Source organism: Anopheles coluzzii, chromosome 3 (assembly GCF_943734685.1).
Source record: "Anopheles coluzzii chromosome 3, AcolN3, whole genome shotgun sequence".
Lineage (NCBI taxonomy): Eukaryota > Metazoa > Arthropoda > Insecta > Diptera > Culicidae > Anopheles > Anopheles coluzzii.
The window spans coordinates 36,111,864-36,138,469 of NC_064671.1; the positions used below are offsets into that span (position 1 = coordinate 36,111,864).

Consider the following 26,606-nt stretch of genomic DNA (forward strand, 5'->3'; position numbering starts at 1 on the left):
GCAGTAGTTTTTCCTGGAATATAATTGAGAGCATGAGTGTCTTTTTGGGGGATTGAAAAGAGCATGTGTGTGTGTGAGAGAGAGAGAGCGAATTTGGGAAAATGCAAACCAAATCCAGAGAGGCGCTGTGCGGTGATAGAACACCCAGTGTATGCGCGCTTTGCCCCCGGAAGCAATCCTTCGGTGCCGCGGTACGAGACCACTTGCATAGCGTATTCGGTTCTATGTGGTCATAGTAAGAGGTACGCCTTTTTTCCACAGCGCTCGTGGTTACTGCCTTTTTCCTGTGTGTGGTGCAAAAAGCACTAGCTCGATGGTTGTAGTTTTACCGGGGGGGGGGGGGGGGGGGGGCAAATTGGACAGTATCCGTGTGTTTGTGTGTGTGTGTATGTGTGACAGTTAGGGTGTTGAAAGGTGTGATGTAACTGAAGCAATTACTTGAAAAGGAACACTCTTCTCAACCCCTCCCCTATGAAAGGTGTTTTTCGAGGCCAAACCATAGTGGGAGGGTGGGGGAAATTACTTTGTCTAGTGTCTGTAAGTTATGGGCCGGATTTTGGGAACCCGATCGCTAACTCCGCAGGCCACAAACGGCAAGGACAATGTGCTAGAAGGGGGGAAACCTTGCGAAGGAAGGAAGAAACCTTCTCACAAGGAATCCGTTTTATCGATCCCATAAGTGTCATAATTCGTCCTGAAGAGGGCAGTAGGTGTGTGCGTGTATGATTGTGTGGATGCGTGTGTGTGTGTATGCGAGAGACTCGCTGAGTGAGTGTGTGAATCAGGAACAAGGACCCGCGCCGTCGTTTGCAAAACGGCCATCCAGAGCTGGGTGCACCAATTCAGTTTCGTCCCCAATTACACTGGCATTGATCCGTTATGGATGTGGCTCTGGCTCCAGTCCGTCTGCAGAACGGGCCCCTCCGAGCCTTGCCCCTTCGCCTTTCCATAGTGCTCCGTGTACCGCCAGTACTGCCCTTCGGCCGACTTTTCACCCTTGTCGATGTCCTCCAAAACTTTTGTCATACGAATTTCTCCCTTTTTCTCTCTCTCTCTAATACACCAATTCCTATTGTATGTATGTGTGTGTGTGCATGAGGGAGCATCTAAAAAATAGGGAGATGGGGGTGATGGTTGTCCTTGTGTCCATGGTGTATGTGTGTGTGTGTGTTTCAGGTCTCTGCAGCGCGCCGATCGAAAGCGACAGGCATGCGCAGGGAAGGTTTGCGCGATTTTTCCCTTTTTTTTCGCTCCCTCCAACTCTCTTCATATTCCAATTTCTTGTGCTCAGTTTTTCCTTCACTGGACGGCAAACGGTCTCGAACGGATCTCCACATCTTTTGGCGGAGCATCCGAGAGTGCGCTCTCTCACGTTGGAAAACACTCTCCACGCGTTGGAGCTCTGACTGGAGAGCTCCAGAGGAAGACTCGACTCAAAGAGAGAGAGAGAGAGAGAGTGCGCGCAAGAGAAATAACTCGCCAATACACTCACGATATCCCCTCCCTGGTCTAGTACGCTCTCTCTCCCTCTCGCTCTCTTTGCGGTGGGGCTTTGGGGTGGATAAATAACCAAGGCAGTTGGCAGCGTGCTGACTCGTTTTCAGAACCGCGACTGAATCGGTTACAGGCGTATCGTAGCTGCTGGTCGAGCGCGTTTCATTACGCACTCCTCCAAACCTCCGCCACCCTCCCCCACTAGAAACGTTGTGCTCTACGCCGTTGTGTGGGTACGTGCTGCTGGAAAGTGGAAAAGAGGGGGGAAGGGCCTCCAGTTACTACTAGGACTTGCAGTGTAATTTGATCATGTGAGGACGTGCAAGAAGTTGAAGAACATTCGATGGATGGACAATTGATGGAAAATTCCGAGTGCTGGGGTGGGAAAAAAGCCATTAAAGTGCAGATGTGGTTTTCCGAGCGAACCAAATTGTGCTCTGATTTTGTAAAACTGTGCTTCAAAATCTCAAAGTGTGTGTGTGTATGTGTTAGTGTGGAAAAACTTGTGCAAGAAACTTTTTTCGAGCCGAAGCAAAAGCCACCCTGCAAATAAAATGTTGGGAATAGAAACGGTTAAAACTCTCCCGTTAGAGAATGTATATGCGAGAGCGATGTAGATATGATTATGAAAAGGACAATTGTGAAGATGCAAAGTGTGTCGATTTTTGCCATAGTTTGCTTTTCAGAAAAGAGTTTAATAATTAATTTCAATCAAAGTGCAATAATTTGCTTAAAACCTTTTTTCGCAAGAATGATCGAACAATTTCTACAGGATTCATCCCACCTGAGAGACTGAACGGAAAATTGAGTGCATACAGACACACACACACACACACACACACACACACACAAACGCACTGTCACATTGAACGAGGATATAGAATGAGAGAGGGTAGGGGGGGGGGGGTCTGTGAAGGGACTAGTATGACACGATAAAGACGTGCGCTCGCGCACATTGCCTTTCGCTCGACGAAAGGTGGTTACATAAAAAAGGCGACTGGTGAACATCCCGGTTTGGGGTGGGGGGAGGTGTTGGGTCTACACGAAACAGGTCCTTCCCGTTAAAACTGTTGCCAAAGAAGTCGCTAGTGAAATGAATTTACATTACTGAACTATTTTTCAATTATTTGTACATGAGAATTAAATTAATAACGAATTTTGCTTTATGTTTTTTCTCTCTTCCTCCCATTGTCCTGTTCCTCCCTGTGACACCGTGTGGTGTGGATTTTCCTCAACCTGCGATTTCTGCTCCGTCGATCAACGGACACACACGCACGCACGCACGCACCATACGCGCACACAACTCAACTCGCGTGCACACACGCGCGTTTTTGCGTTCCAGTTCGGGGATCAGAGAGAGAGTGAGCGAGCGAGCGAGCGCTGGTGCTGGGAACGAGTTTGCTGCTGTTTGCGAGTGTGTGCATGGGTGTGTGAGCGTTCGCGCGCGTGTTTGTGGATAACCGAAAGCGGAAGCGGAAGCGAGAGAGCGACCGAGCGCGTGAAGTTTGGTGGCGAGCGAGAGAGCGAGAGCGGTGCATCGAGAAAGAAGAAGCAGTAGAGGGAGAGAGGAAAAAACAAGTGCTCGTCGTGTACCTTGTGCGGTGCTCGAAGGATCAAAGATCGATTGCCTGCCTGGCCCAGTAATACGGGCGTGTGTGTGTGGCCGTGTGTGAGAGAGTGTGTGTGTGAGTGTTTGTGAAGAAAAGCTGCGAACCAGCACAGGTGCGATCGTCGCGCGCGCGTTCGACAGGACTGAACGGACCACTGCCAATTCAGAGTCAGCACAGCATTAGACAGAGTCAGCAGCAGCAGCAGCCATGGCCGACAAAAAGGTAGCGGAACAGTACTATGCCCCGCCGCCCAAGCTGGGCAAATGGGAAGGATTTAGGACGTTCCTGTGGAACAGCGAAACCAGCCAATGCCTTGGCCGCACCGGATCGAGCTGGGGTAAGTAAAGAAGGAGGAGGAGGACCTGTAGTGGGACAGTAGTACATAGTATTAGTAGTGATGGCGGTCGTGACACTTTTCCATTATCCTGTTGCGATGAAATAGGGGCGCAGCCATGTTGGATTTTTCACCGTGTGCTCGCGTGCGCTTTCTCATGGTCCCATTTTCACGAGAATCGGTGGGGGGGGGGGGGGAGAAGGAGGACGGTACAAGGGCACACTAAGGCACACACTGTGTGGCGATGCTAGCGCCATCAAGTGTCCTTCCGCGTTACTAAACCGTGTGCAGAGGACAGAAGGAAGAATGCGAACACCGTGCGCGCGCGAGAGAGAGGGAGAGTGAGGGAGAGTGAGAGCCTTTTCTTGTGTCTGTGTGTGTGTGTGCGCGTGTGAGTAGCACTGTGATGAGGGATGAGAAAATCTACTACTCCGAGATACTTACCCGTTGAAACGCTCATTGTGGGACAAAAAATTAGAATTGGGGAGAAAATGAGGACACACGCTCTCTCTCTCTCTCTCTCTCTCTCTCATACGTTTGAGGATTTTCTCCACTCATCTGTTTGTGTGACTGGTTCTCGTCGCTTTTCGCGACGAGTTTGGAAAGCTGGTTACATAAATTTTTACTTTTCCCAACAGCCGTTCCAATTGTACTTTGCCGTTTAACCGCTTGGCGTATTAATTGTCCTATTTGAGAATAATTCGAATCGATGGCAAGTGTGCATCAAGCATTTTGGACATTTATTTTAGTAGAGGGAAGCCTTAGAGAGTATAAATTATGTACAATTTTGATGTGCCGTTGTACTTTAAGGATGGACAAAAGAAAGAGACATTAAACTAATAGAGCAAACCAACACACCCATGAAGCAAATTACACGTTACGTTCGGTTTGGGTGTGATGGATTATTCTAGCCTTGAAGTTTCCACATTTTTATTGGAGCTACCTCATTGCTTCCACCCCTCCCCCCCTCTTCCACCGACAAGCAAACAAGGAAATGTATGAATAAAAGGTTTTCGCTGGAGCTTGCAGGATTGCGCTTACGCAATCGGCCAAAGGTGTGCCAAGGTTTGGGAGCGCCCTGAAGGCTTGCCGTGTCTGCTTTGTGTCTTCACTTGGCTAGTAGCTTGTTTTTATTATTTAAAAAAATGCACAATAAGATAAAAATTGGCATAAAGTACATTGCTATTTTACATCAAAAACTTCTCAAGACACCAGCAACGCAAACTGCAGCAAAATCCTTCAGCATACCACTATACAAAGGTTGTGTATGATTGACGCCGTCTCGTTGCCGTTGCCGTGTATGTGTGTGCACCCCACCCCCCTCACGGAGTACGAAAGGCAGCGGTTATGTAACGCTGTCTTCACAAACAGTGCTAGCCATCCTGGTGGACAGGCCTGGCGTAAAAAAGTCTGCAGTCTTTGCGGATTGTTTCCTTTTCTGCCTTCGGGTAAGAATTTATCTACGATTGGGATTGTAGGAGGGAAAATAACAGACAACTGAACAGCAGTAAAGCAAGCACACGCACTCTTTGTAGGTGTAATTTTGCTGCCAAAGCTTAACAATTATCGTAATTTGTATTTCCTCCACGAGCCTTCCGGGAGCGTTTCCAATGGCATGGAAATAATACAGTATTGGTTAGGGTGGAGCGGCGGGCACTGGATCATTACATAAGCGAGTTTTCTTCGTCCAGGTAGTAATGGTTGATTCGGGAGGGTGAGCACACTGAAAAGAGATACGTATAATTTGATAAAGCCAGGGCCACGTGTGGATTTGTGGTGTCAACTTTCGGAAATGGTTGAAATGGGGTTTTTTTGTCATGCGACGTGGGACCAATTTAACAGAATTTGGACTATTTTGACAGCTTAATACACCCCACAAAAAGGGAGGCACGGGCTCATTAAGCATGTATCATTGTAGACGGACGGGCATATACGCCTTCAAAAAAAAAAAAGAGGTTATGTAACACATGTAGTTTATAGCAAACAAAGAAAACACCCTTTATGAATCCAAATTCTGCTGACATTGCCTGTTTTATTAGCACCATAAAGAAGAGGGGTTTAAAAATTCAAACCTGCGACAGCAGTAACAAAAAAAAACATATTTACAATACAAAATTTCGATCGTTATGACGATGAGATGTGTGTATGAGTAAGCAATTGAAACCATTGGGAGCAAGAAAAAAAATGTCTCGTGCGCTTTGACAATGTCGTGTCAAAAAACGGCAACGGTGATACCCAAACCCCCTCACATGGAATACGCTCCCAGCGTCTGGGAGGGGGAGGACGGCCTCCTAGTTATGTGCACCGCAAACATATTTGTTATTTAAATTGAAGCGAATTGAATTTCAATGCCTGCCCTCGAGCAGGGAACTGAAACTGTTACACATCGCGGATCGAAGATGGTCTGGTCGTCCTCGTGCTGGAGTGGAGTTGTGTGTTGCCTCGCTCTCTCTCCTCTCTCTTTCTCTCTCTTTCTCTCTCTCTCGTTCGATGGTGCTGAAAAGCGCAACATTGCATTGATGAGACAATTAAGAAGGAGTATGTGTGTGTGTACTTTGGATCGATTGGTAGGTACGTTTATGAACCAAAAAAAGATGTAAGAATTGTGACAAAAAGTCTCTTTGCTCTAGTAAGACATGAAGAACCAATGAATGGATCCACACACAAAAAAACAGTTCCGGCGTTACACAACTCACTCTGGTCCTCCAGAAGTTGGCATGTTCTTCTGGAAACCGCATTCGCCAAAACCTCGAACCCTCGAATCCTATTAAGCGCGCACCGATCGATACGGCCCAACTTGCATCATGCAGGCTCGTTAATCTCTCAGCCCTCCTCCTCCACCGGCCCTGGTCACATACCTTTAGCATAGAGAGTTCGCCGAGGAAGCACCTCACACGGCCGGGAATGTATGTATATGTACTTCTAAGCCGAAAAGTCCAAAAACCGCCAAGCAGAGGTGGTGGCAGAGAAGAAAAAGGTTACGCGGGCACCAATTGCTAAATTTAATACTTTGGTAAACTTCGGTACCGCCCGTACCCCTGCCCACCTGTCCGGGGCGGGTCCTGCCGTGACACTGCCGTCAGACGGTTTTACGACCTGCCTGCCTGAACCTGTGTGTGTGTGTTTGTTTGTGTGTGATTGGTATGCCTGGTGCCGCATTGGGGGCTGTTCGCTCCATAAGAAACACGGGTGTGCGTCCCGTGCGCCTGCGCCCTGCCTATAAATAACCCCACAACAGACTTTTGGGGTGGTAGTGGGTTGGTTTTTTTTTTTTGCTGTTTTCCAATAAGCGATATTTTCCAACCATCGAACACCGTCGGTTCGCCAGAGCCAGTGTGCGCTGTTCTTGAATCATCTCGTGTAGTTTTCCGCACCCCCCGTGTGTCTGTCATTGCGCGTGATGGATGGAATTGTTCTCCGACTTGCGGGACGGAGAATTATTGAGTCTAACCCCAATGTAGTTCGGATTGAGGTAAGCCCCATTACCATTGCCATTCCGATCGAACCGGTTTGATTGGGTATTTAGTTCGGTAGTATCATACACCCTGCCACTTGTACCACGTGCTGGCTTTACAGCGTTTACAACCCGCACCCTCCCCCCCCCCCCCCTCATTACGGGTTGTTGTAGTTTGTTTTCCTCCAATTGAATCAATCGACTCTAGACGCACTAGCGTTGCGATACGCTGTTCCGCAACACTACCCTGCCAACGGCACAAATACAGCAACACTGCGCAAAGGAAAGAACGCAGAAAACAAACATACCCGAGGTTTGCATGCAAAGTAGGCTCTCGCTTCGAAGGTGAAGTTGGCTCGCGTAACCAGTTTTGCAAGATTCGCAGGTCGCGGTGGCTTGGGCGAAAGTCACCTTTTCGGTTGGAACTTTTTTTGTCGCATTTGATCGCGTACAATCGAGTTATTCCATGAGAAAGAGAGAAAAACTCAGTGTGTCTATCTTCTTCAACATCTGCACCTCAAGCGATTTTAAATCATCTAAATACGCTGTTGGGTATGACGGCTTAACTTTGCGCCTTGAACCCAATACTTGCCCAAATGGACAGTCAACAAGGTTATTAATATATTACGTCGCCCAAAAAACCACATGACACTTTACTGTCTCATTCTCACTAAGCAACGCGTTTCCTATTCCCCTGTTTGCTTGTCAGCTGTTCCGAATGCTCGAATGTGTTTGATGTTCCTTTCTGCCGCGCAATCCAGACGGCAAGAGCAGTCGACGGCCGCGCAAACCGCGAAGCGCAACATCGCACACTTGGATGGTGTGCGGCTGGTTCAGGTTAGCGTTCGCCACGATCGTTAAACCGTTTTTGTAGGGGGAGCGAGAGTCAGCGATCGTGCAAACGTTGCTCTTTGGTGAATGTATGGTTTTCATGTTCTTCGCCAATATTTCTTCCACCAAGACTACGAAACGGAAACAGCGGCTCGCTTCTACGTAGGTGTTTCTGCTTCATCCGGCGGCATAAGGGCAAAGCCAATGTTGAGGCACCATGTGTGAGGTTGTGCTCAATTTTGCAATGTTTGTTTTACTGAAGTGTCTTCTTACCTCCACGGAGTTCGGTTGCGAGCGGAGGGACGGAAGCCTTAATGGCTGCTCTTGCCACTTCTTCGCCCGCAGACCTTTTTCGTTTTGCGCCGATGCTTCTTCACTTTCTAGTGTTCTTTCTCGTCGTGCGAGAAACAGGATACGCCGCTCTTATCGATCGAGAACTCTTTTCTGCTGACACCGTACACCGGACGCTGTATGTGGAGCGAGGCTAGAAGGCGAAGGAAGGTTTATTTCCTTTCGGATACTCTAGGACTCAAGCCGTTCTCCCCTTTTTTCACCCATTTCATGCGCATTATGCGGAACTACGAAGTACGGTTGGTGACGTTGATGATGACGATGATGATGATAATGGTTGCAACGTTGATGTTATCGAATGTCTACGACATATAGGGAGGTGGGGAGTGGGACAGTATTATCAAGAACACCCGTCTGTTTGCTCAGCCTAACAATACGCCCGCTCTCTGGGCGTACATGTATTGGGCCATTAGATATGATTTGTTTCCCTTCCATCTTCCCTTCTAATGCAAATAGTTTATCCTATATAGCCAACCGGAACCATCGGAAGCGTTCGATAGGTTGATAAGGTACTAGTGGAGTTGAGAAAAAAAAGCACACAAAACAACTACTGATAAACGCAACTTGGTCGTCGCGATTCCGTCCACCCTCCAACCCCCCAAAACATGGCGTCAATGAATACCATGACCTCATTCGCTACCCCGAAGGTTGTCGCTACTTCACTTTGCGAGCGAAATTTTTATCAGAAACTCATCGTGCTTCTGGTTGTGTATGTGCTGCCAGTTCTGGTTAGGTTCTTCGATGTTCCTCCTTCCCTCAATTCCCCAATACTTAGCCATAACTTTCGGCTCGGTACGTGACGAACGTTCTCAATGATTGTATGGCAGAAACGGGCTACAGCATTTTTATGTTCTTGAGTCCTTGCAAACAAACACACAAACAACAATGTGTTTGGGCGGTCGCTGAGATATTGTAAACATGGCACAGAAAATTAGTTGAATCGCAGAATGGAAAAGAGCGGGAGAGAGAGAGAGAGAGCGCGCGAGGGCGTTTGCGAGAAGCGTATTGCTTAAGTAATTTATTTGTTTGCTTCATTATCAGTTTTTTTTTATTTCTTCACAAAATTGCTGACTTTGTTTTTTTCTGTGGAACTGGATACAATGATTTTCTGTTGTAGTTGTTTTTTTGTAACATTTTTTGGGACTAGACAAGAAGATTCTATTTCTAGAGCCTATCAAACTTTAGTCTCTCGGCAACAGACGAACCAACATGCTTTATCGATCCATACTTCATGCTCCAGAGGGTGGGCTTGCGTTTGCTGGACACTTCACTAGACGCTCCGTGACTTATCGCTCCGACCGCACATGACCGCCCTGTGCACCAAATTGGAAATTCATGAGCTCCGGACGATGTGAGAGCCGTCATGCGTCACTCTAAGCGCGATGCTTTTTATTGAGCATGTTTCGTGGATCGTTGTTGAAGGTTCGTCGCGTGCTCACTGGGCTGATAGACCGTCGTCTCAATTTAACATCAGAGCCGTACCCCAGTCAACTCGCATGCACGCAGCACGCAAAAGCAGCTCGGCCACAATTAAGCATTGGCTTGCGTTCAATTAATTCTATGTAGAAACAATCAATAAGCATTAATTTCAATTGATCTCCATGTGATATGGGGTGGGTTGGCGGTCGCTTGTCGGGGCCGCTTTTCAATAATCGATCCAGTTAGGTACGATCGGTACTGGACATTTCGTCGCCCCCCTCCCGCCGCTTTTGCAGCCCTCTTTGCCGGCTCACCACGTCATCAATCACGACAGGCGGAAAGTAATGCCGTAGATCAGAGGGACTCATGATCGTCTGTGAAGCATTCGGAATGATTTATGAACTTGGTTCTAGAATATATTTATCATTTATGGCACTTTTTATTAGATTCGCTGGTCAGAGAAACATTGCTTATTCACGCTACAAAGTGTCTGGGTTGAAGAAACAGGTGTTGACGATAGAAATCCCCGGTTTGATCAGTCGCTGGGGAAGTTTCACAAAAATACCCCACAACCTTGTGGTATTTTCTGCTGGGAATTCTAGTCTGCCCAAGCAGATCACTACTAATCCTCACCTATTTACTCAACGGGCGAGAATAATATTGAAATTCCAAATTCCCCATTCAAACACGTGCTGCTGCTGCTGCTGCTGGGGTGCCATTCCATGACAAGCACGGGCTCTGTTTTTTCCCCCGCAAAGATCACGTCCCAGCGACAGCTGATGCCGATCGTCGGGTGCGATCAGCATGCGTTTGTGCTCAAACTATCACTAACGCTTATTAGCACAGAGTTGATTTGTGTACTTGTGTGCCTAGTGCTCAGTTCCAACCCTCTCCCCTGTACAGTAGTAAATTTTCGTCGTGCGCTTCGACCTTCTGCGTCTGTGACGAGAGATTCCAGCAACTGCAACTGGAATCCGCCGCCAAGCATTCACGGCCACATTACCATTAGGCGACCTTAGCAGTTAACTAACGAGCGAGAGGGCACAGCGTACGTTAAATCGTTAAACAGTCGTCACGAGCGGGCGCCTCCGAGCAGTCGGGCTTGGGTGGTGTTAATTGCTGAATAATGATTGACGGTTATATCTTGTTGATGAAAATTGATATTTTGGGACGGGTTGTGAGTACGGGATGGGCGTTAAAGTGGTGGTAGGTTTGTTGTTGTCGTTAGTTTACTAGTGTATATGAGAAAAAAGGCATGGAATTTTCCACACAAGTTATCATGGATCAATGTTAGTCTCATTTTGCTGTAACCGCGTCGCTTCGCTTGCAAGGAACAGCCACTGTTAATAAGATTCTGTCCTCAAGGCAGAATCGGGCGCAGTGGCTTATGTACGCAGTTGCTGTTTTTATGTCTCACATTCCCAAGAGCCCTTTTCCTTCCTCTCTCTCCCTCTCGCACACTTAATCTCGTATCTCAGTTTTGTTCCCCGCGGGCATATTCTATTCACAAACATCGCGACATTCCCGGACGCTGGTTGAATAGGCTGGAAGTGGCAGCGTCATGGTCAGTGTTTTATGAAATAGTGGCAAACAAGCCTGCAGCTGTCAGGCCGTATCGTGCACGTGAGTCTATAGGGGCTAGGTGGTGCGAGCATGCATTTACGCGGCAATGTACGACAGGATAAAGGACATTATACGATACAAACTCAGTCCGTTGGTGGAAGCATCTTGCAAACATCTCTCATGCTGCTGACGTGTTAACAGTGGCCCCAGTTGGAATTGATTTTCTCACATTTTCTCAAACCACTACTGATGGGACATGATGCGCTGTACAAAGTGCATAATGAATGAATCAGTACAAACCCTTTCCCCCGGGGCGAAGTAGTCCGTTCAGATTCAATTACGCACTGTGCAGTCTGTGCGAATAAGACGTAAGACTCTTCATACAACCGCTTTGCAGAGGTTTTTTTTCTGGGTTGTGTCACCCATAAAATTCGTGACGTAAATGGTGCTAGATAGAATATTATACGTTCCATCTGGCTGTCACATGCAGCCGCGTCTAAGGCCAACCCCGTATTATATAGTGTGTAGCCGTGCGAAAGGAAAACTCGGTTATTTATAGAAATTCAGTTCACCAAACTGATGAAACACAGGTTCACACGGCTCAAGGCAAGCAGCCGCTGTGCAGCCGGAGTGAATGCGACCTCGCGTTAAACGTTTCCAAGTCCCTTCATAACGCTCGTATTATATGTTTGCCCGTATGAAGCATTTGCATAGAATAAATATACACATTAGCGTGCGTCATCGGCGGAGTGCAAAGAAATGTCAACACTAATGAAGCCTTCATTAATCATGCAATCGTGCTTGTGTTCTTGTCTATCCTTTCCGCAGCGAAAATCCTCTTCTTCTACGTGTGCTTTTATGCTGCCCTGGTCGGATTCTTTGCCGCGATGCTGGCCGTGTTCTGGCAGACGCTCGACATGCATATGCCTAAATATCAGCTTGACAGTTCGCTGATTGGATCGAATCCAGGTAAGATCTGAGGGAGGAGTTCGTCGGGGACGACCTTGGTGCGATACGGGTTGCCGTAATGGACATGTTTCTGTGTTTCGTCCATTTCTCTACCAAGGTCTGGGCTTTCGACCAACACCGCCAGAGTACCAGAACGTGGAGAGCTCGTTAATCTGGTACAAAGCTTCCGACAATGGAAACGTTGGGATCTGGACCAAACTAATCGATGAGTTTCTGGAGCGTAAGTAGTAGCAAATTTAGCTGGCAGCAAGAGTGAGAAGAGCCTGTTTCATCCGAAGCCTAACGATCATTTGGTTGCCTTTTACAGCTTACACGGTAGAGGAAGACAACCGCGTCGATTGCTCGTTCGACAATCCGCCGCCGGAGGGCAAGGTTTGCAAAGTTCCTATGACTAACTGGTCTCCGTGCGTCAAGGAAAATCAATACAACTTTAAGAAGAAGAGCCCGTGCATATTCTTGAAGCTGAACAAGGTAAGTTGCCAGGCGGTGGGGAGTGGTACGAAATTGCTGTGAAACTTAACTCTCTCTCCCTCTCTTTGTTTGGTTTGCCGCCCGTTAGATCTACAACTGGGTCCCAGATATGTACAATACCTCGACCAACTTGCCGGAGAAAATGCCCGATGATCTGAAGGAGCACATCCGCGGAGAGGAAGCCCGAGGAAATAAGAACGTAAGCAACTGTGTTTTCGACTCTCTGAGGTATATATCATTCTAAATCCGCTTCTTTTCCAAAACCACCCATACAGACCAACGTGGTTTGGGTTTCCTGCTCCGGTGAAAACCCTGCCGATAATGAGCACATCGGTGCCATTCAGTACATCCCGCGTCGTGGATTCCCTGGATACTTCTTCCCATACAAGAATGTTGATGGATATCTGCCACCAGTAGTAGCAGTCTACTTCGAAAAACCAAAGAGTAAGTATTGCTCATGTAGCGACCCAGAAATAGAACTGTGGAGAAATGAAACGATAGAACCGATGATATCGTTTGTTGCTTGTTACATTTATTTAAGATAAACTACGATACGAAAGGTTTCGTTACAGTCTTACAATTGTGGAAGGTAGAAAAACTTCCGAGCTCTATTGAAAGTAGCGCTCGAATCGATTCGTTTGAAGTCACGCTTTGAATTAATGTATGCCAACCATTCCGGAGGAGTCCGGGTGGTTTGTTGCGGTTTAAAGTTGAAAAACACGCTGGGAAACGTGATTGCAGAACCATAATCGCTCTTGGTTGTTATCAATGTGTTCAGTGCAGTGACGGGAGGATCGTATTTTGTTGTAGTCGTAACGGAACGGGCCGTGGTTGAGGAAAATGGGGTGATGGTGGGGAAGAGAGTCACTGTTGGTCTGGTGGAAAATGTGGATGGTTGGGAAGGAGATGGTGAAGATGGCATTGAATTTGTGGTTTGAGTACTCTTAGTAGAGGAAGATAATGTTGTTGTTTGTGCTGCCGATGTAGTTTGAGCTGCAGTTGGCATCGTGGAGGTTGGAGATACAGTGGTTGTTGGATTAGATGGAGATGTCCTGACTGTAGGAAGAGTTGACTGGCTTGTGGTAGTGACTGGCGTTGTAACTGATGACGAGGAAGATGTTGGGCTGCTGGTTGAAATCGATATCGACACTGTTGAAGAACTGGTTGTAGAGCTAGTGATGTCAGACGAGGTCGGTGATGAGGATGGAAACTCTGTCGAAGGCGAGTGAGCTTCAGTAGAAAATGATGTTGGGAAAGTAAAAGACTCAGTAGAAGAACTAGCAGAATCTGATGTTGTCGGTGAAGAAGTGGTAGATTCAGTTGCAGAGCTAGTAGAATCTGAAGTCGTTGATGAAACAGTTGTAGACCCAGTTGCAGAGCTGGTATCAGCATGAGTTGTAGTTGACTCAGTTGTAGAACTGGGGGTAGCAGGAGCCGTCGAAGATGCAGTGGACGATTCAGTAGTCGAGATAGTACTAGCAGGAGTCGTTGCCGCAACTGTGGTGGACTCACTTGTAGAGCTCGTCACAGAAGTCGTCGATGAAGCAGTGCTAGACTCAGTTGTAGACGATGTAGGTAATGTTGTTGGATTAGATGGAGATGTTCTGATTGTAGGAAGAGTGAATTGACTTGTTGTTCGTGGAGTCACAGGTGTTGTAACTGATGATGAGGAAGTTGTCGAACTGCTAGTTGATATCGATATCGACACTGTTGAAGAACTGGTTGTAGAGCTGGTGGTCTCAGATGTTGTAGGTAATGAGGTCGACAACTCGGTCGACGAAGATGCTGAAGACGAAGTTGCTTCAGTAGATAATGAAGTCGGGAGTGTAAAGGACTCAGACGAAGAAGTTAAAGAATCTGAAGTCGTCGATGATGTGGTGGTAGACTCTGTTGTAATAACAGAAGTCGTCGGCAAAACAGTGGTAGACTCAGTTGAAGAGCTAGTAGAATCAGAAGTCATCGTTACAGCGGTGGTAGACTCAGTTGTAGAGCTGGTGGTTTCAGGAGTTGTTGATGAAACGGTGGTAGATTCAGTTGTAGAGCTAGTGGTAGCGGGAATTGTCGATGAAGCCGTGGTAGACTCAATTGTAGATGATGTAGGTAATGTTGTTGGATTAGATGGAGATGTTCTGATTGTAGGAAGAGTGAATTGACTTGTTGTTCGTGGAGTCACAGGCGTTGTAACTGATGATGAGGAAGTTGTTGAACTGCTAGTTGATATCGATATTGACACTGTTGAAGAACTGCTAGCAGTGGTAGACTCAGTTGAAGAACTAGATGAATCTGAAGTCATCGTTGTAGCGGTGGTAGACTCAGTTGTAGAGCTGGTGGTTTCAGGAGTTGTCGATGAAACCGTGGTAGATTCAGTTGTAGAGCTGGTGGTTTTAGGAGTTGTCGGTGAAGTAGGAGCCGTCGGAGAGGTACGTGTCGTCGGTGAAGAAGAACTCGCTGGCGATGTTGGGGTCATTGGTGAGGTAGGAGTCGTCATTGAAGTAGGAGTCGTCGATGAAGCAGTGGTAGACTCAGTTGTAGAGCTGATGGTTTCAGGAGTTGTCGATGAAACGGTGGTAGGTAGAGTTGTAGAGCTGGTGGTAGCAGGAGTCGTCGATGAAGCGGTGGTAGACTCAGTTGAAGAACTAGTAGAATCTGAAGTCATCGTTACAGCAGTGGTAGACTCAGTTGTAGAGCTGGTGGTAGCAGGAGTCGTCGATGAAACGGTGGTAGATTCAGTTGTAGAGCTGGTGGTAGCAGGAGTCGTCGATGAAGCGGTGGTAGACTCAGTTGATGAACTAGTAGAATCTGAAGTCATCGTTACAGCGGTGGTAGACTCAGTTGTAGAGCTGGTGGTTTGAGGAGTTGACGGTGAAGTAGGAACCGAAGGAGAGGTACGAGTCGTTGAAGAAGAAGGACTCGTTGGCGATGAAGGAATCATTGGTGAGATAGAAGTCGTCATTGAAGTAGAAATCGTCGATGAAGCAGTGGTAGACTGAGTTGTAGAGCTGATGGTTTCAGGAGTTGACGGTGAAGTAGGAGCCGACGGGGACGTACGAGTCGTTGGAGAAGAAGGACTCGTTGGCGATGTAGGAATCGTTGGTGAGGTAGGAGTCGTCATTGAAGTAGAAGTCGTCGATGAAGGAGTGGTAGACTCAGTTGATGAACCAGTAGAATCTGAAGTTATCGTTACAGCGGTGGTAGACTCAGTTGTAGAGCTGATGGTTTCAGAAGTTGACGGTGAAGTAGGAGCCGACGGAGAGGTACGAATCGTTGGAGAAGAAGGACTCGTTGGCGATGAAGGAATCGTTGGTGAGGTAGGAGTCGTCATTGAAGTAGACTCAGTTGTAGAGCTGATGGTTTCAGGAGTTGTCGATGAAACGGTGTTAGGTAGAGTTGTAGAGCTGGTGGTAGCAGGAGTCGTCGAGGAGTCGTCAGTTGATGAAGTAGTAGAATCTGAAGTCATCGTTACAGCAGTGGTAGACTCAGTTGTAGAGCTGGTGGTAGCAGGAGTTGTCGATGAAACGGTGGTAGATTCAGTTGTAGAGCTGGTGGTAGCAGGAGTTGTCGATGAAGCGGTGGTAGACTCAGTTGATGAACTAGTAGAATCTGAAGTCATCGTTACAGCGGTGGTGGACTCAGTTGTAGAGCTGGTGGTTTGAGGAGTTGACGGTGAAGTAGGAGCCGACGGAGAGGTACGAGTCGTTGAAGAAGAAGGACTCGTTGGCGATGAAGGAATCGTTGGTGAGATAGAAGTCGTCATTGAAGTAGAAATCGTCGATGAAGCAGTGGACTCAGTTGTAGAGCTGTTGGTTTCAGGAGTTGACGGTGAAGTAGGAGCCGACGGAGAGGTACGAATCGTTGGAGAAGAAGGACTCGTTGGCGATGAAGGAATCGTTGGTGAGGTAGGAGTCGTCATTGAAGTAGAAGTCGTCGATGAAGCAGTGGTAGACTCAGTCGTAGAGCTGATGGTTTCAGGAGTTGTAGATGAAACGATGGTAGGTAGAGTTGTAGAGCTGGTGGTAGCAGGAGTCGTCGATGAAGCGGTGGTAGACTCAGTTGATGAAGTAGTAGAATCTGAAGTCATCGTTACAGCGGTGGTAGACTCAGTTGTAGAGCTGGTGGTTTGAGGAGTTGACGGTGAAGTAGGAGCCGACGGAGAGGTACGAGTCGTTGGAGAAGAAGGACTCGTTGGCGATGTAGGAATCGTTGGTGAGGTAGGAGTCGTCATTGAAGTAGAAGTCGTCGATGAAGCAGTGGTAGATTGAGTTGTAGAGCTGGTGGTAGCAGGAGTCGTCGATGAAGCGGTGGTAGACTCAGTTGATGAAGTAGTAGAATCTGAAGTCATCGTTACAGCAGTGGTAGACTCAGTTGTAGAGCTGGTGGTAGCAGGAGTCGTCGATGAAACGGAGGTAGATTCAGTTGTAGAGCTGGTGGTAGCAGGAGTCGTCGATGAAGCGGTGGTAGACTCATTGGATGAACTAGTAGAATCTGAAGTCATCGTTACAGCGGTGGTAGACTCAGTTGTAGAGGTGGTGGTTTGAGGAGTTGACGGTGAAGTAGGAGCCGAAGGAGAGGTACGAGTCGTTGAAGAAGAAGGACTGGTTGGCGATAAAGGAATCGTTGTTGAGATAGAAGTCGTCATTGAAGTAGAAATCGTCGATGAAGCAGTGGTAGACTGAGTTGTAGAGCTGATGGTTTCAGGAGTTGACGGTGAAGTAGGAGCCGACGGGGACGTACGAGTCGTTGGAGAAGAAGGACTCGTTGGCGATGTAGGAATCGTTGGAGAGGTAGGAGTCGTCATTGAAGTAGAAGTCGTCGATGAAGGAGTGGTAGACTCAGTTGATGAACCAGTAGAATCTGAAGTTATCGTTACAGCGGTGGTAGACTCAGTTGTAGAGCTGATGGTTTCAGAAGTTGACGGTGAAGTAGGAGCCGACGGAGAGGTACGAATCGTTGGAGAAGAAGGACTCGTTGGCGATGAAGGAATCGTTGGTGAGGTAGGAGTCGTCATTGAAGTAGAAGTCGTCGATGAAGCAGTGGTAGACTCAGTTGTAGAGCTGATGGTTTCAGGAGTTGTCGATGAAACGGTGTTAGGTAGAGTTGTAGAGCTGGTGGTAGCAGGAGTCGTCGAGGAGTCGTCAGTTGATGAAGTAGTAGAATCTGAAGTCATCGTTACAGCAGTGGTAGACTCAGTTGTAGAGCTGGTGGTAGCAGGAGTCGTCGATGAAACGGTGGTAGATTCAGTTGTAGAGCTGGTGGTAGCAGGAGTCGTCGATGAAGCGGTGGTAGACTCAGTTGATGAACTAGTAGAATCTGAAGTCATCGTTACAGCGGTGGTAGACTCAGTTGTAGAGCTGGTGGTTTGAGGAGTTGACGGTGAAGTAGGAGCCGACGGAGAGGTACGAGTCGTTGGAGAAGAAGGACTCGTTGGCGATGTAGGAATCGTTGGTGAGGTAGGAGTCGTCATTGAAGTAGAAGTCGTCGATGAAGCAGTGGTAGATTGAGTTGTAGAGCTGGTGGTAGCAGGAGTCGTCGATGAAGCGGTGGTAGACTCAGTTGATGAAGTAGTAGAATCTGGAGTCATCGTTACAGCAGTGGTAGACTCAGTTGTAGAGCTGGTGGTAGCAGGAGTCGTCGATGAAACGGTGGTAGATTCAGTTGTAGAGCTGGTGGTAGCAGGAGTTGTCGATGAAGCGGTGGTAGACTCAGTTGATGAACTAGTAGAATCTGAAGTCATCGTTACAGCGGTGGTAGACTCAGTTGTAGAGGTGGTGGTTTGAGGAGTTGACGGTGAAGTAGGAGCCGAAGGAGAGGTACGAGTCGTTGAAGAAGAAGGACTGGTTGGCGATGAAGGAATCGTTGTTGAGATAGAAGTCGTCATTGAAGTAGAAATCGTCGATGAAGCAGTGGTAGACTGAGTTGTAGAGCTGATGGTTTCAGGAGTTGACGGTGAAGTAGGAGCCGACGGGGACGTACGAGTCGTTGGAGAAGAAGGACTCGTTGGCGATGTAGGAATCGTTGGTGAGGTAGGAGCCGTCATTGAAGTAGAAGTCGTCGATGAAGGAGTGGTAGACTCAGTTGATGAACCAGTAGAATCTGAAGTTATCGTTACAGCGGTGGTAGACTCAGTTGTAGAGCTGATGGTTTCAGAAGTTGACGGTGAAGTAGGAGCCGACGGAGAGGTACGAATCGTTGGAGAAGAAGGATTCGTTGGCGATGTAGGAATCGTTGGTGAGGTAGGAGTCGTCATTGAAGTAGAAGTCGTCGATGAAGCAGTGGTAGATTGAGTTGTAGAGCTGGTGGTAGCAGGAGTCGTCGATGAAGCGGTGGTAGACTCAGTTGATGAAGTAGTAGAATCTGAAGTCATCGTTACAGCAGTGGTAGACTCAGTTGTAGAGCTGATGGTTTCAGGAGTTGTCGATGAAACGGTGTTAGGTAGAGTTGTAGAGCTGGTGGTAGCAGGAGTCGTCGAGGAGTCGTCAGTTGATGAAGTAGTAGAATCTGAAGTCATCGTTACAGCAGTGGTAGACTCAGTTGTAGAGCTGGTGGTTTGAGGAGTTGTCGATGAAGTAGGAGCCGACGGAGTGGTACGAGTCGTTGGAGAAGAAGGATTCGTTGGCGATGTAGGAATCGTTGGTGAGGTAGGAGTCGTCATTGAAGTAGAAGTCGTCGATGAAGCAGTGGTAGATTGAGTTGTAGAGCTGGTGGTAGCAGGAGTCGTCGATGAAGCGGTGGTAGACTCAGTTGATGAAGTAGTAGAATCTGAAGTCATCGTTACAGCAGTGGTAGACTCAGTTGTAGAGCTGGTGGTAGCAGGAGTCGTCGATGAAATGGTGGTAGATTCAGTTGTAGAGCTGGTGGTAGCAGGAGTTATCGATGAAGCGGTGGTAGACTCAGTTGATGAAGTAGTAGAATCTGAAGTCATCGTTACAGCGGTGGTAGACTCAGTTGTAGAGCTGGTGGTTTGAGGAGTTGACGGTGAAGTAGGAGCCGAAGGAGAGGTACGAGTCGTTGAAGAAGAAGGACTCGTTGGCGATGAAGGAATCGTTGGTGAGATAGAAGTCGTCATTGAAGTAGAAATCGTCGATGAAGCAGTGGACTCAGTTGTAGAGCTGGTGGTTTCAGGAGTTGTCGGTGAAGTAGGAGCCGACGGAGAGGTACGAGTCGTTGGAGAAGAAGGACTCGTTGGCGATGTAGGAATCGTTGGTGAGGTAGGAGGCGTCATTGAAGTAGAAGTCGTCGATGAAGCAGTGACAGATTCAGTTGTAGAGCTGGTGGATTCAGGAGTTGTAGATGAAACGGTGTTAGATAGAGTTGTAGAGCTGGTGGATTCAGGAGTTGTAGATGAAACGGTGTTAGATAGAGTTGTAGAGCTGGTGGTAGCAGGAGTCGTGGATGATAATGTAGTTAAAGTGCTGCTAGATGTGGTACTCGAAGAGGATGAACTAGGAGCATTCGTCGTTGTCGTTGATGTGATTGAGTTTGTAGACATCATAGTTGTGCTCGTTGAGTAAAGCGTTGTCGTCCGCATGGTTACCGTTGTTAAGGGAGGCAAGCATTTAATTACAACTTCCACATTGCTTCCTATGATAAAGGCTCGTTTAAGATCCTTCACTTCGATGGTCACGTACAACTGGCCAATGCCACCACGCACAACCCGTACAGCCAGCTCAGTATTGTATCGATGTGGTGGCGCTTCCACACGTATATACTGTATGAGGTGTGGAAGAGGCTGAAAGAAACGTAGGGACCAAAAACAGTGATTTTTTGTTCAAGTCACTTTCACATAACCTAAGTGTACACTATCGAACTCACATTATCGAACGTAAACACGACCGGGTTGCGCAAACCTTTCAGAATGCGTTTTTTGTAGCAAATTTCCAGCTGCACATCGGGCGTCCCGAACGTCACCACATTGGCGGAAGCACAAACACAATACACGGACAGCAGAAGAGCTGTAGAGCAAAGATGCAATTGCATGATGATCACACTCGCCTTGACCGTAACCGACTGACGGGCAAACGACCTCGAGCACGATTATATCAGCGGTTCCGAAATACAGCGAAATTTAAAAACCCGAAACCGGTTTCGTACGAAAGTTGCATCTGCAACGGGAATTGCATTCCAGTCCGGAAGGAAAGTAATCCGAGCCTTTATTTTTGGACCTTTTTGCAACTGATCCCGCTATGCAACCGGCGGGGAAAGGATGTCAATGAAACCGGTTTTTTTGTTGAATTTTTGGCCAGCAAACCGGTTGCAACGGGTGCCGAAAACAGCCTTTTACTTTTTAGGATAAAAAGGCTGGAAGAGTTCAAGGTTTACGATTTGTTTATGATAAGCAGCAGGTTAATGCACTTTCTGGTGGGGAGCATGAAATGTATTTGAAGTACGTAAAATTCGGTTAACGATAACTAATTGTTTTTTTGTATGTTTTTCATTCACTTTCAGCTGGCGTGCTCATCAACATCGAATGCAAAGCCTGGGCCCGCAACATCATGTACGATCGGGCTGAGCGAAGAGGGTCCGTTCACTTCGAGCTGATGATCGATTAAATCGGTGGCTCGTACGCACCACTTTAAAGCAGCGAACCCGGGGCCATCCCGGCTCCACTTCGCACATTTCGCCAGGCGCACGTGTTATCATCGTTTTTTTGTAGGAGGGAGACGAGCGGGAAAAGGAAGAGAGCAAGCTGCACCGAAGTCCGATCGGTCGGTGGCAGCAGCAGCAGTGTAGTAAGGGCAGCAGGCACAAAAGCAGGCCTAGAAGTATCGAATGAGTTTACGCTAGCGTTAGGACAACCGCAGAACAAGCAGCCAGAAGCAGCAGCAGCAGCAACAGCAGCAAAATGTAGTGCGCAAAAAACATTTGTTGATCGGAGATCGGAGATCGTCGACGTTGAAATATTGAGTCAAACAAAACAAACCAAACAAAAAGCAAGCATACACACGAGAATCCCAACTACGAGAACGTGCGAAAAACATCCATTAAAATCAACGCGTTACGAGAAACAGGAAGGGAGTCAACATATGCGCGCGCGAAATCAAGGGCATATATTAAAAGAAAAAAAAAACAACCAAAAAACCACATTGTAGTAGGCGACGATGCGTGCGTGCGTGCGTGCGTGACGGCGTAATCGTTTTTGGATCATTTGGGCTAGGCATTTTATACTTTTCACCTGTAACTTCAGCTACTATCGGTTGGTGAAGATTGTTGTATGATTTTGTTATTGCAATAGTATACATAATACCCACGTTAAAGCAAAGAAAAAGGAAGAAAGAAAAGAAAATGAAAACAAACTAATAATAATAAAAAAAAACAAGTAAAAGATTTAAGACCATCGTAATAACTGTAGGTAAGTTGTACAGCTAATTGCAGAAGAAGAAGAAGAAAAGGGGGAGAAGAAACAAAAATTAAACAAAACCCAGAGGCATTCCGCTCTCTGCTTCAGTAAGTCAGTAAGTAAAAAAAGGGAGGCAGCAAAGCAAGAACGAACAAAGCGAGAGTTTGACGGGGGGAAAAACCATTAAAAAAAAAACAACAACAACAAACCAACAAAACAAATAAGAAACCGGCGACACCGATATTCACGCGGTTTATTAGTAAGGCGAGAGCGAATGTGTTCTATTTAGGTGCAGCATGCTAGAATTATAGTTGACACAACACAACACAACTTTCCGTAATATAACTCCACCTTACACACACACCCACTCTTAAGCAGCATAGCAGCATGATCTCTCGCAGTAAAAGAAGATTAAAAAAAAGAAGAAGAATGGAACATCGTACTAGACGAAAGTAGCCAGCAGCAGCAGCAGTAAAACATGCATCAACATGAGGGTGACACTACCGAATACGCATGATATACCCGGTCATTTGGGGGCAGTCATCATAGGGCGGGTCAGCATAGTCAGCATAATGGTCCCTTTGGCCCCACGCCGGTCGCTGTTGGGGGAAACCCCAGCATTCACTGTCGATTCGCTTCTCGAGCTCTCCTTACTCTCCCTCCCCCCCTCCGGAAAATATAGTCTGCAAATTGTAGATCTAGTTGAAGTATTTGCGTCAAAGCGTCGCCGTACATCAGCAAAGCAAACAAACAAAAACAGGCAAGGCCAGCATTCAACCATTGGAGCAATGTAGTTTGTATCACATGCTAAACTTTCTTCTCGTGCCGTACACTTACACATACACCCACACACACACACCAACACATTCACAGATACACTCAACACAAGATAAATGCATAACGAGGCTGGCCGGAAAGGGTTGCAAGGGGGAAAAGAAGTTTTCGCACCACCCTGTACGATGTACTAGGCAGCCGCTGATGAAATATGAAATAAAGGAAGAAAAGCCGAAAAATACACTCACAACAAAAAAACACCGAACGAAGAAGTATGATTTCCTTTACCCCCTTGATGGCAGATGGCGTTTGTGCGGTACTGTCAAAGTCTAGTAGCTGCGTATGCGCAACCAAGGACAGCGTAGCGTGGTGTAGTAAGTAGCCTAAACGAGAAGTGTCGTTGATTAGTGTCAGTGTGCATCAGTTGTGCACCAGCCACGCATTGCTTTGCTACGTTGGGCATGAAAGACATGGTCGCTAAGCATTCTGCTTCTGCTCAAATGGGCAACTGGTGGCAACAAGCTGTAATGGTAAACTTGCCTGTTTTGCTAGTGCATCATGTGTGTAGCGCTACTGAGGTGGTCTACTTAGTACACCGAGCGAACGTAACTAAACAGCATGAAGGGCCTCTTTCTATTCTTATCACTCACTGCCCACTGAATAAGTTAAAACAAAACAAAAACTGCAGAGAAAACAAAATAATAACGTGGAAAAAAAATAGAAAAATACAATGAATCGAACAACCGATCTGAAGTGCATGTGGAAAACGCATGCAAACACATGCAGCCACGAAAACGACACGGAAATGCATGTCAAACACAACACACAATCGCTCGAGAAGCGCGAGATATTAGCAAACCAAAAATAACATAACGAACAATGTTACAGAAATAAAAGTAAATAACTATAGTCGACAGTAAAACCAAACGAGCCAATGTCTTCAGTGAATTTATTGTTGCAAATGCGTATAACAACACAACACAAAAAAGAAGTAACTCAAACCACACTGATACAGGACAGAAGTTGAAAACAGAAGTTGTTAAAAGAGCTGAACACTCGAGTTGGAAGTTGAAAACATTCTATGAACTGTTGAGCCGTTGCCATTGGAAACTAAACATCGTTGGCAGGTGTTTATCTTCGCTGATCGAATTCGCGCGCCTACTGCTAGACGAATTTAAATGATTCTTGCACTTTGCTAGAGAAGTCAAGCCCTGCTCCCAGCGGGGGAAATGAAGACAGTAGAATACGCATAATGAAAACACAAATGTCCTGCACACCATCGCTGTTCAAACCTTGATCTTGATAATCTTAACCTAACCCATACTGTGTAAACACCGTGTCTCGTAGCTTGCAGCCACCACGCGCAGATATAAGTGTGAGCATGTGTTTTTTCGCATTGTTTGTCAAGCTTAAGCTGCATCCAGCATGCATCCGGCTAGGATTATCTTTGGTTTTTTTTTCACAATAATAATAAACAAAAACTTTTACAAAAGGGAAGTGAACGGGACACCCGAAACGTTGTGTTGGTTGATTGGTTTTGTGTGATGTGATTCCTTCTGTGGTGGAATTTTGAAATGAAAACGATAAATATTGTACAGTGCTGTGTCATTTGAACTACAATCAACATGTGATTGAACTTTGTTGCTAATTGGAAAAAAATGGTAATGGAAGAGATGGCGCAAGGATAAGTGTGACCATCGAATTGGAAAAAAAAAAACCTGGACTAGATCTTGAAAACGTTAATTTGAACTTGGAGCAAGTCGCTCATGATAATTCGTATCGTACTACAACGCAAAATATCGAAAAGCACCTAAATAAGATCAGGCAAACCACACATACAGACATTCAAAACCGGCATGCAGCAGACGTTAAGCAAGTGTCGTACAATAGAACGTAATATACTTTTGCGTGGAGCTTCGGGCATCTGTAGAAACACATGCATGATATTAAATTTACGAGTTATAAGTATTTTTTAAAGAATAACAAATTATAAAAAGAAATCGATCGTGGGTATAAGCTACACGCGCACAACACATACACATCACAATCACCTATACACAGCTACAATCCCCAATTGCAAGGATTGCTTTCACGCGAAAAGCTCCTTGCGCGTGCGTGTTGGTGTACGGATGCGTTGCGTTTTTGTTTTTGCTGACGATGGAAGCCCTTTTTGGTTAGGCAGTTTATTATGAGCGGCATCCTCCCCCAAGGACGGTCTGGTGGGACAGCTCGAAAGCTGCACCAGACATCCAGGCAGGCTGTCAGCTTGATAAATTATTTGTTTAGGATAGCGTTTATCTCGTGTCTTTGTTAAGTTTTTCGGTGACATTCAATGGCCACCTTGTGTTTTCGCTCGTCGTCGTCGTCGTCGTTGTCGTCATCGTGTTCGTCGTCATCGTTGTCGTCGGTCGTTCGTGTTGGTACGCGCGGCACGCTGCACGCATAAGCGCATATATAGAGGTATTACATGTTTTCACTGCGTGTGGTAAATAGGGATTGTATCCCCCCAATGTTACTTTTGTGTTTTGTGCATTTCGCTCCTTTACTAACGCAAATCGGGTGCAATGCGAGCAACGCGTACGTATCCTTTCGTAGCTGCATCCGCATTTTGTTCAGTCACTCTAGTAGCAGCAACCCACTGGAAGCGGTGTTTTGTTGCGATATACAAAACGCGTGGGAAGAAAAGCTCGCAAAAGAAAATAAATGAAGAGAAAGGAGAAGAAAGGCGTTAGAAGAGAGAGAAAGAGAGAGAAAAAAAACAAACAAACAAAAAACCCTAAACAGAATATAGCGCTAAATTTTAATTAAAATTAACGTTACAAATGGTAAAAGAAGAAATAAAGAAAACCAGCCCATACGAAATGGTGGGAGGAAATAGAAATCTCTAACTTAGTGACAGAGATGCTGAAAATCTATTGTTAGTCGAGAATATTTACTAGGATACCGATGAGTTAATGGCATAAGTGAATCACAAAACAACACATACACAAACACACACACGCACACCTATACACAACGACACATCAGACACGCGTACATCCCCAAATACACAGATGATAATGAATAAAACCTTTCTAGTTATAAAACAAAACAAACAGAGAAAGCCATGTCGTTGAATAATAAAAGTAAAAGTAATACACACAAAAAGGAGCAGAACAAAACATCAAAGGAATAGAAAACAGCTGAGCAAATGAACTCGCGTACACAGCATAACGAAACACCTTTCTTTGTGTTGCAATACTTCACATCGCAAGCACACGCCTGAACCGTGTGGCGCTTTTCACCTAACATTTCACCCCATAATCAACACACAAACGGCATGCATAAGGCGTGCAAACACATAAAACAGAAAAAATCTTAGTTGAAATACCTGTCGCAGGGTAGTGTCGCTTTTCGAAGTCTGTTAAAAAAAAGAAAAGAAAAAAACCAAACACACAAACAAACACACAGAAACAGATCACGCAATACAAGCAAGATTTGCAGCGAGAGAATAAAAAAAGGGAAGAGAGCAAGCAAACATCCAATACCACATTACTTAATACTATAAACTATAAAACAAAAGAAGCCCAATAAAATTGCAACAAACAAAAAAAAAAGAATGATAAAACCAACGTTAGACAAAATTCGAGTAACAAATGAAACAAAAAGAAGAAACAAAAGAAAAAAAAAACAGAAAACAGATAAATGAGAAGAAAACAATTCGAACGCTTTAAGCGGGTGGCGTTTGTACTGCAGCTTTCAGTTTCTTTCACACTCCGGACCAGGAGCCGGAAAAGGGGAAAAATGGAGAGGTAAAAAAAGTTAAAGAATAAACGGACAGAGCAAAAGTTTAGAAAGAAAATAAAACTAATACAACCTGCTACTCGAGTCGAAGACTTGAATTGAAGATCTATTTAAGACAGACCACCCACCACATTAATAACACAAGAAGTAATCGAATTCGAGGACGAAAGCAAAAAGGAACGAAAGTAAACCTTAAACAAAAAAAAAAAGAAACAAGCA

At 46.2% G+C, this 26,606-nt stretch overlaps 1 protein-coding gene and 2 long non-coding RNA genes across 6 annotated transcripts; all 3 read left to right on the plus strand.

Annotated features, from left to right (window-relative positions):
• Positions 1 to 120: 120 nt before the first annotated feature.
• Positions 121 to 26,606, plus strand: LOC120959851 (sodium/potassium-transporting ATPase subunit beta-2). Of its 3 annotated transcripts, none has more exons than XM_040383541.2 (8): positions 121 to 242; positions 2,837 to 3,441; positions 11,885 to 12,025; positions 12,123 to 12,245; positions 12,333 to 12,496; positions 12,585 to 12,695; positions 12,772 to 12,940; positions 20,939 to 26,606. In XM_040383541.2, the coding sequence occupies exons 2-8, from the start codon at positions 3,312 to 3,314 to the stop codon at positions 21,040 to 21,042; spliced, it is 942 nt and encodes a 313-aa protein (XP_040239475.1). In that variant the 5' UTR covers positions 121 to 242; positions 2,837 to 3,311; the 3' UTR covers positions 21,043 to 26,606. The 3 variants fall into 3 exon arrangements, with proteins under 3 accessions (XP_040239475.1, XP_040239474.1, XP_049465348.1); XM_040383540.2 differs by lacking the exon at positions 121 to 242 and adding an exon at positions 1,580 to 1,727; XM_049609391.1 differs by lacking the exon at positions 121 to 242 and adding an exon at positions 1,783 to 1,805.
• On the plus strand, positions 14,851 to 19,892 carry LOC125907419 (uncharacterized). 2 transcript variants are annotated; one of them, XR_007452628.1, is made up of 4 exons: positions 14,851 to 14,916; positions 16,651 to 16,704; positions 17,488 to 17,584; positions 19,850 to 19,892. It is a non-coding gene; the product is annotated as an uncharacterized LOC125907419 (long non-coding RNA). The 2 variants fall into 2 exon arrangements; XR_007452627.1 differs by lacking the exons at positions 17,488 to 17,584; positions 19,850 to 19,892 and adding an exon at positions 16,900 to 16,958 and having other exon boundaries at positions 16,651 to 16,746.
• LOC125907420 (uncharacterized) lies at positions 18,172 to 19,743 on the plus strand. Its single transcript, XR_007452629.1, has 3 exons — positions 18,172 to 18,258; positions 19,033 to 19,077; positions 19,648 to 19,743. It is a non-coding gene; the product is annotated as an uncharacterized LOC125907420 (long non-coding RNA).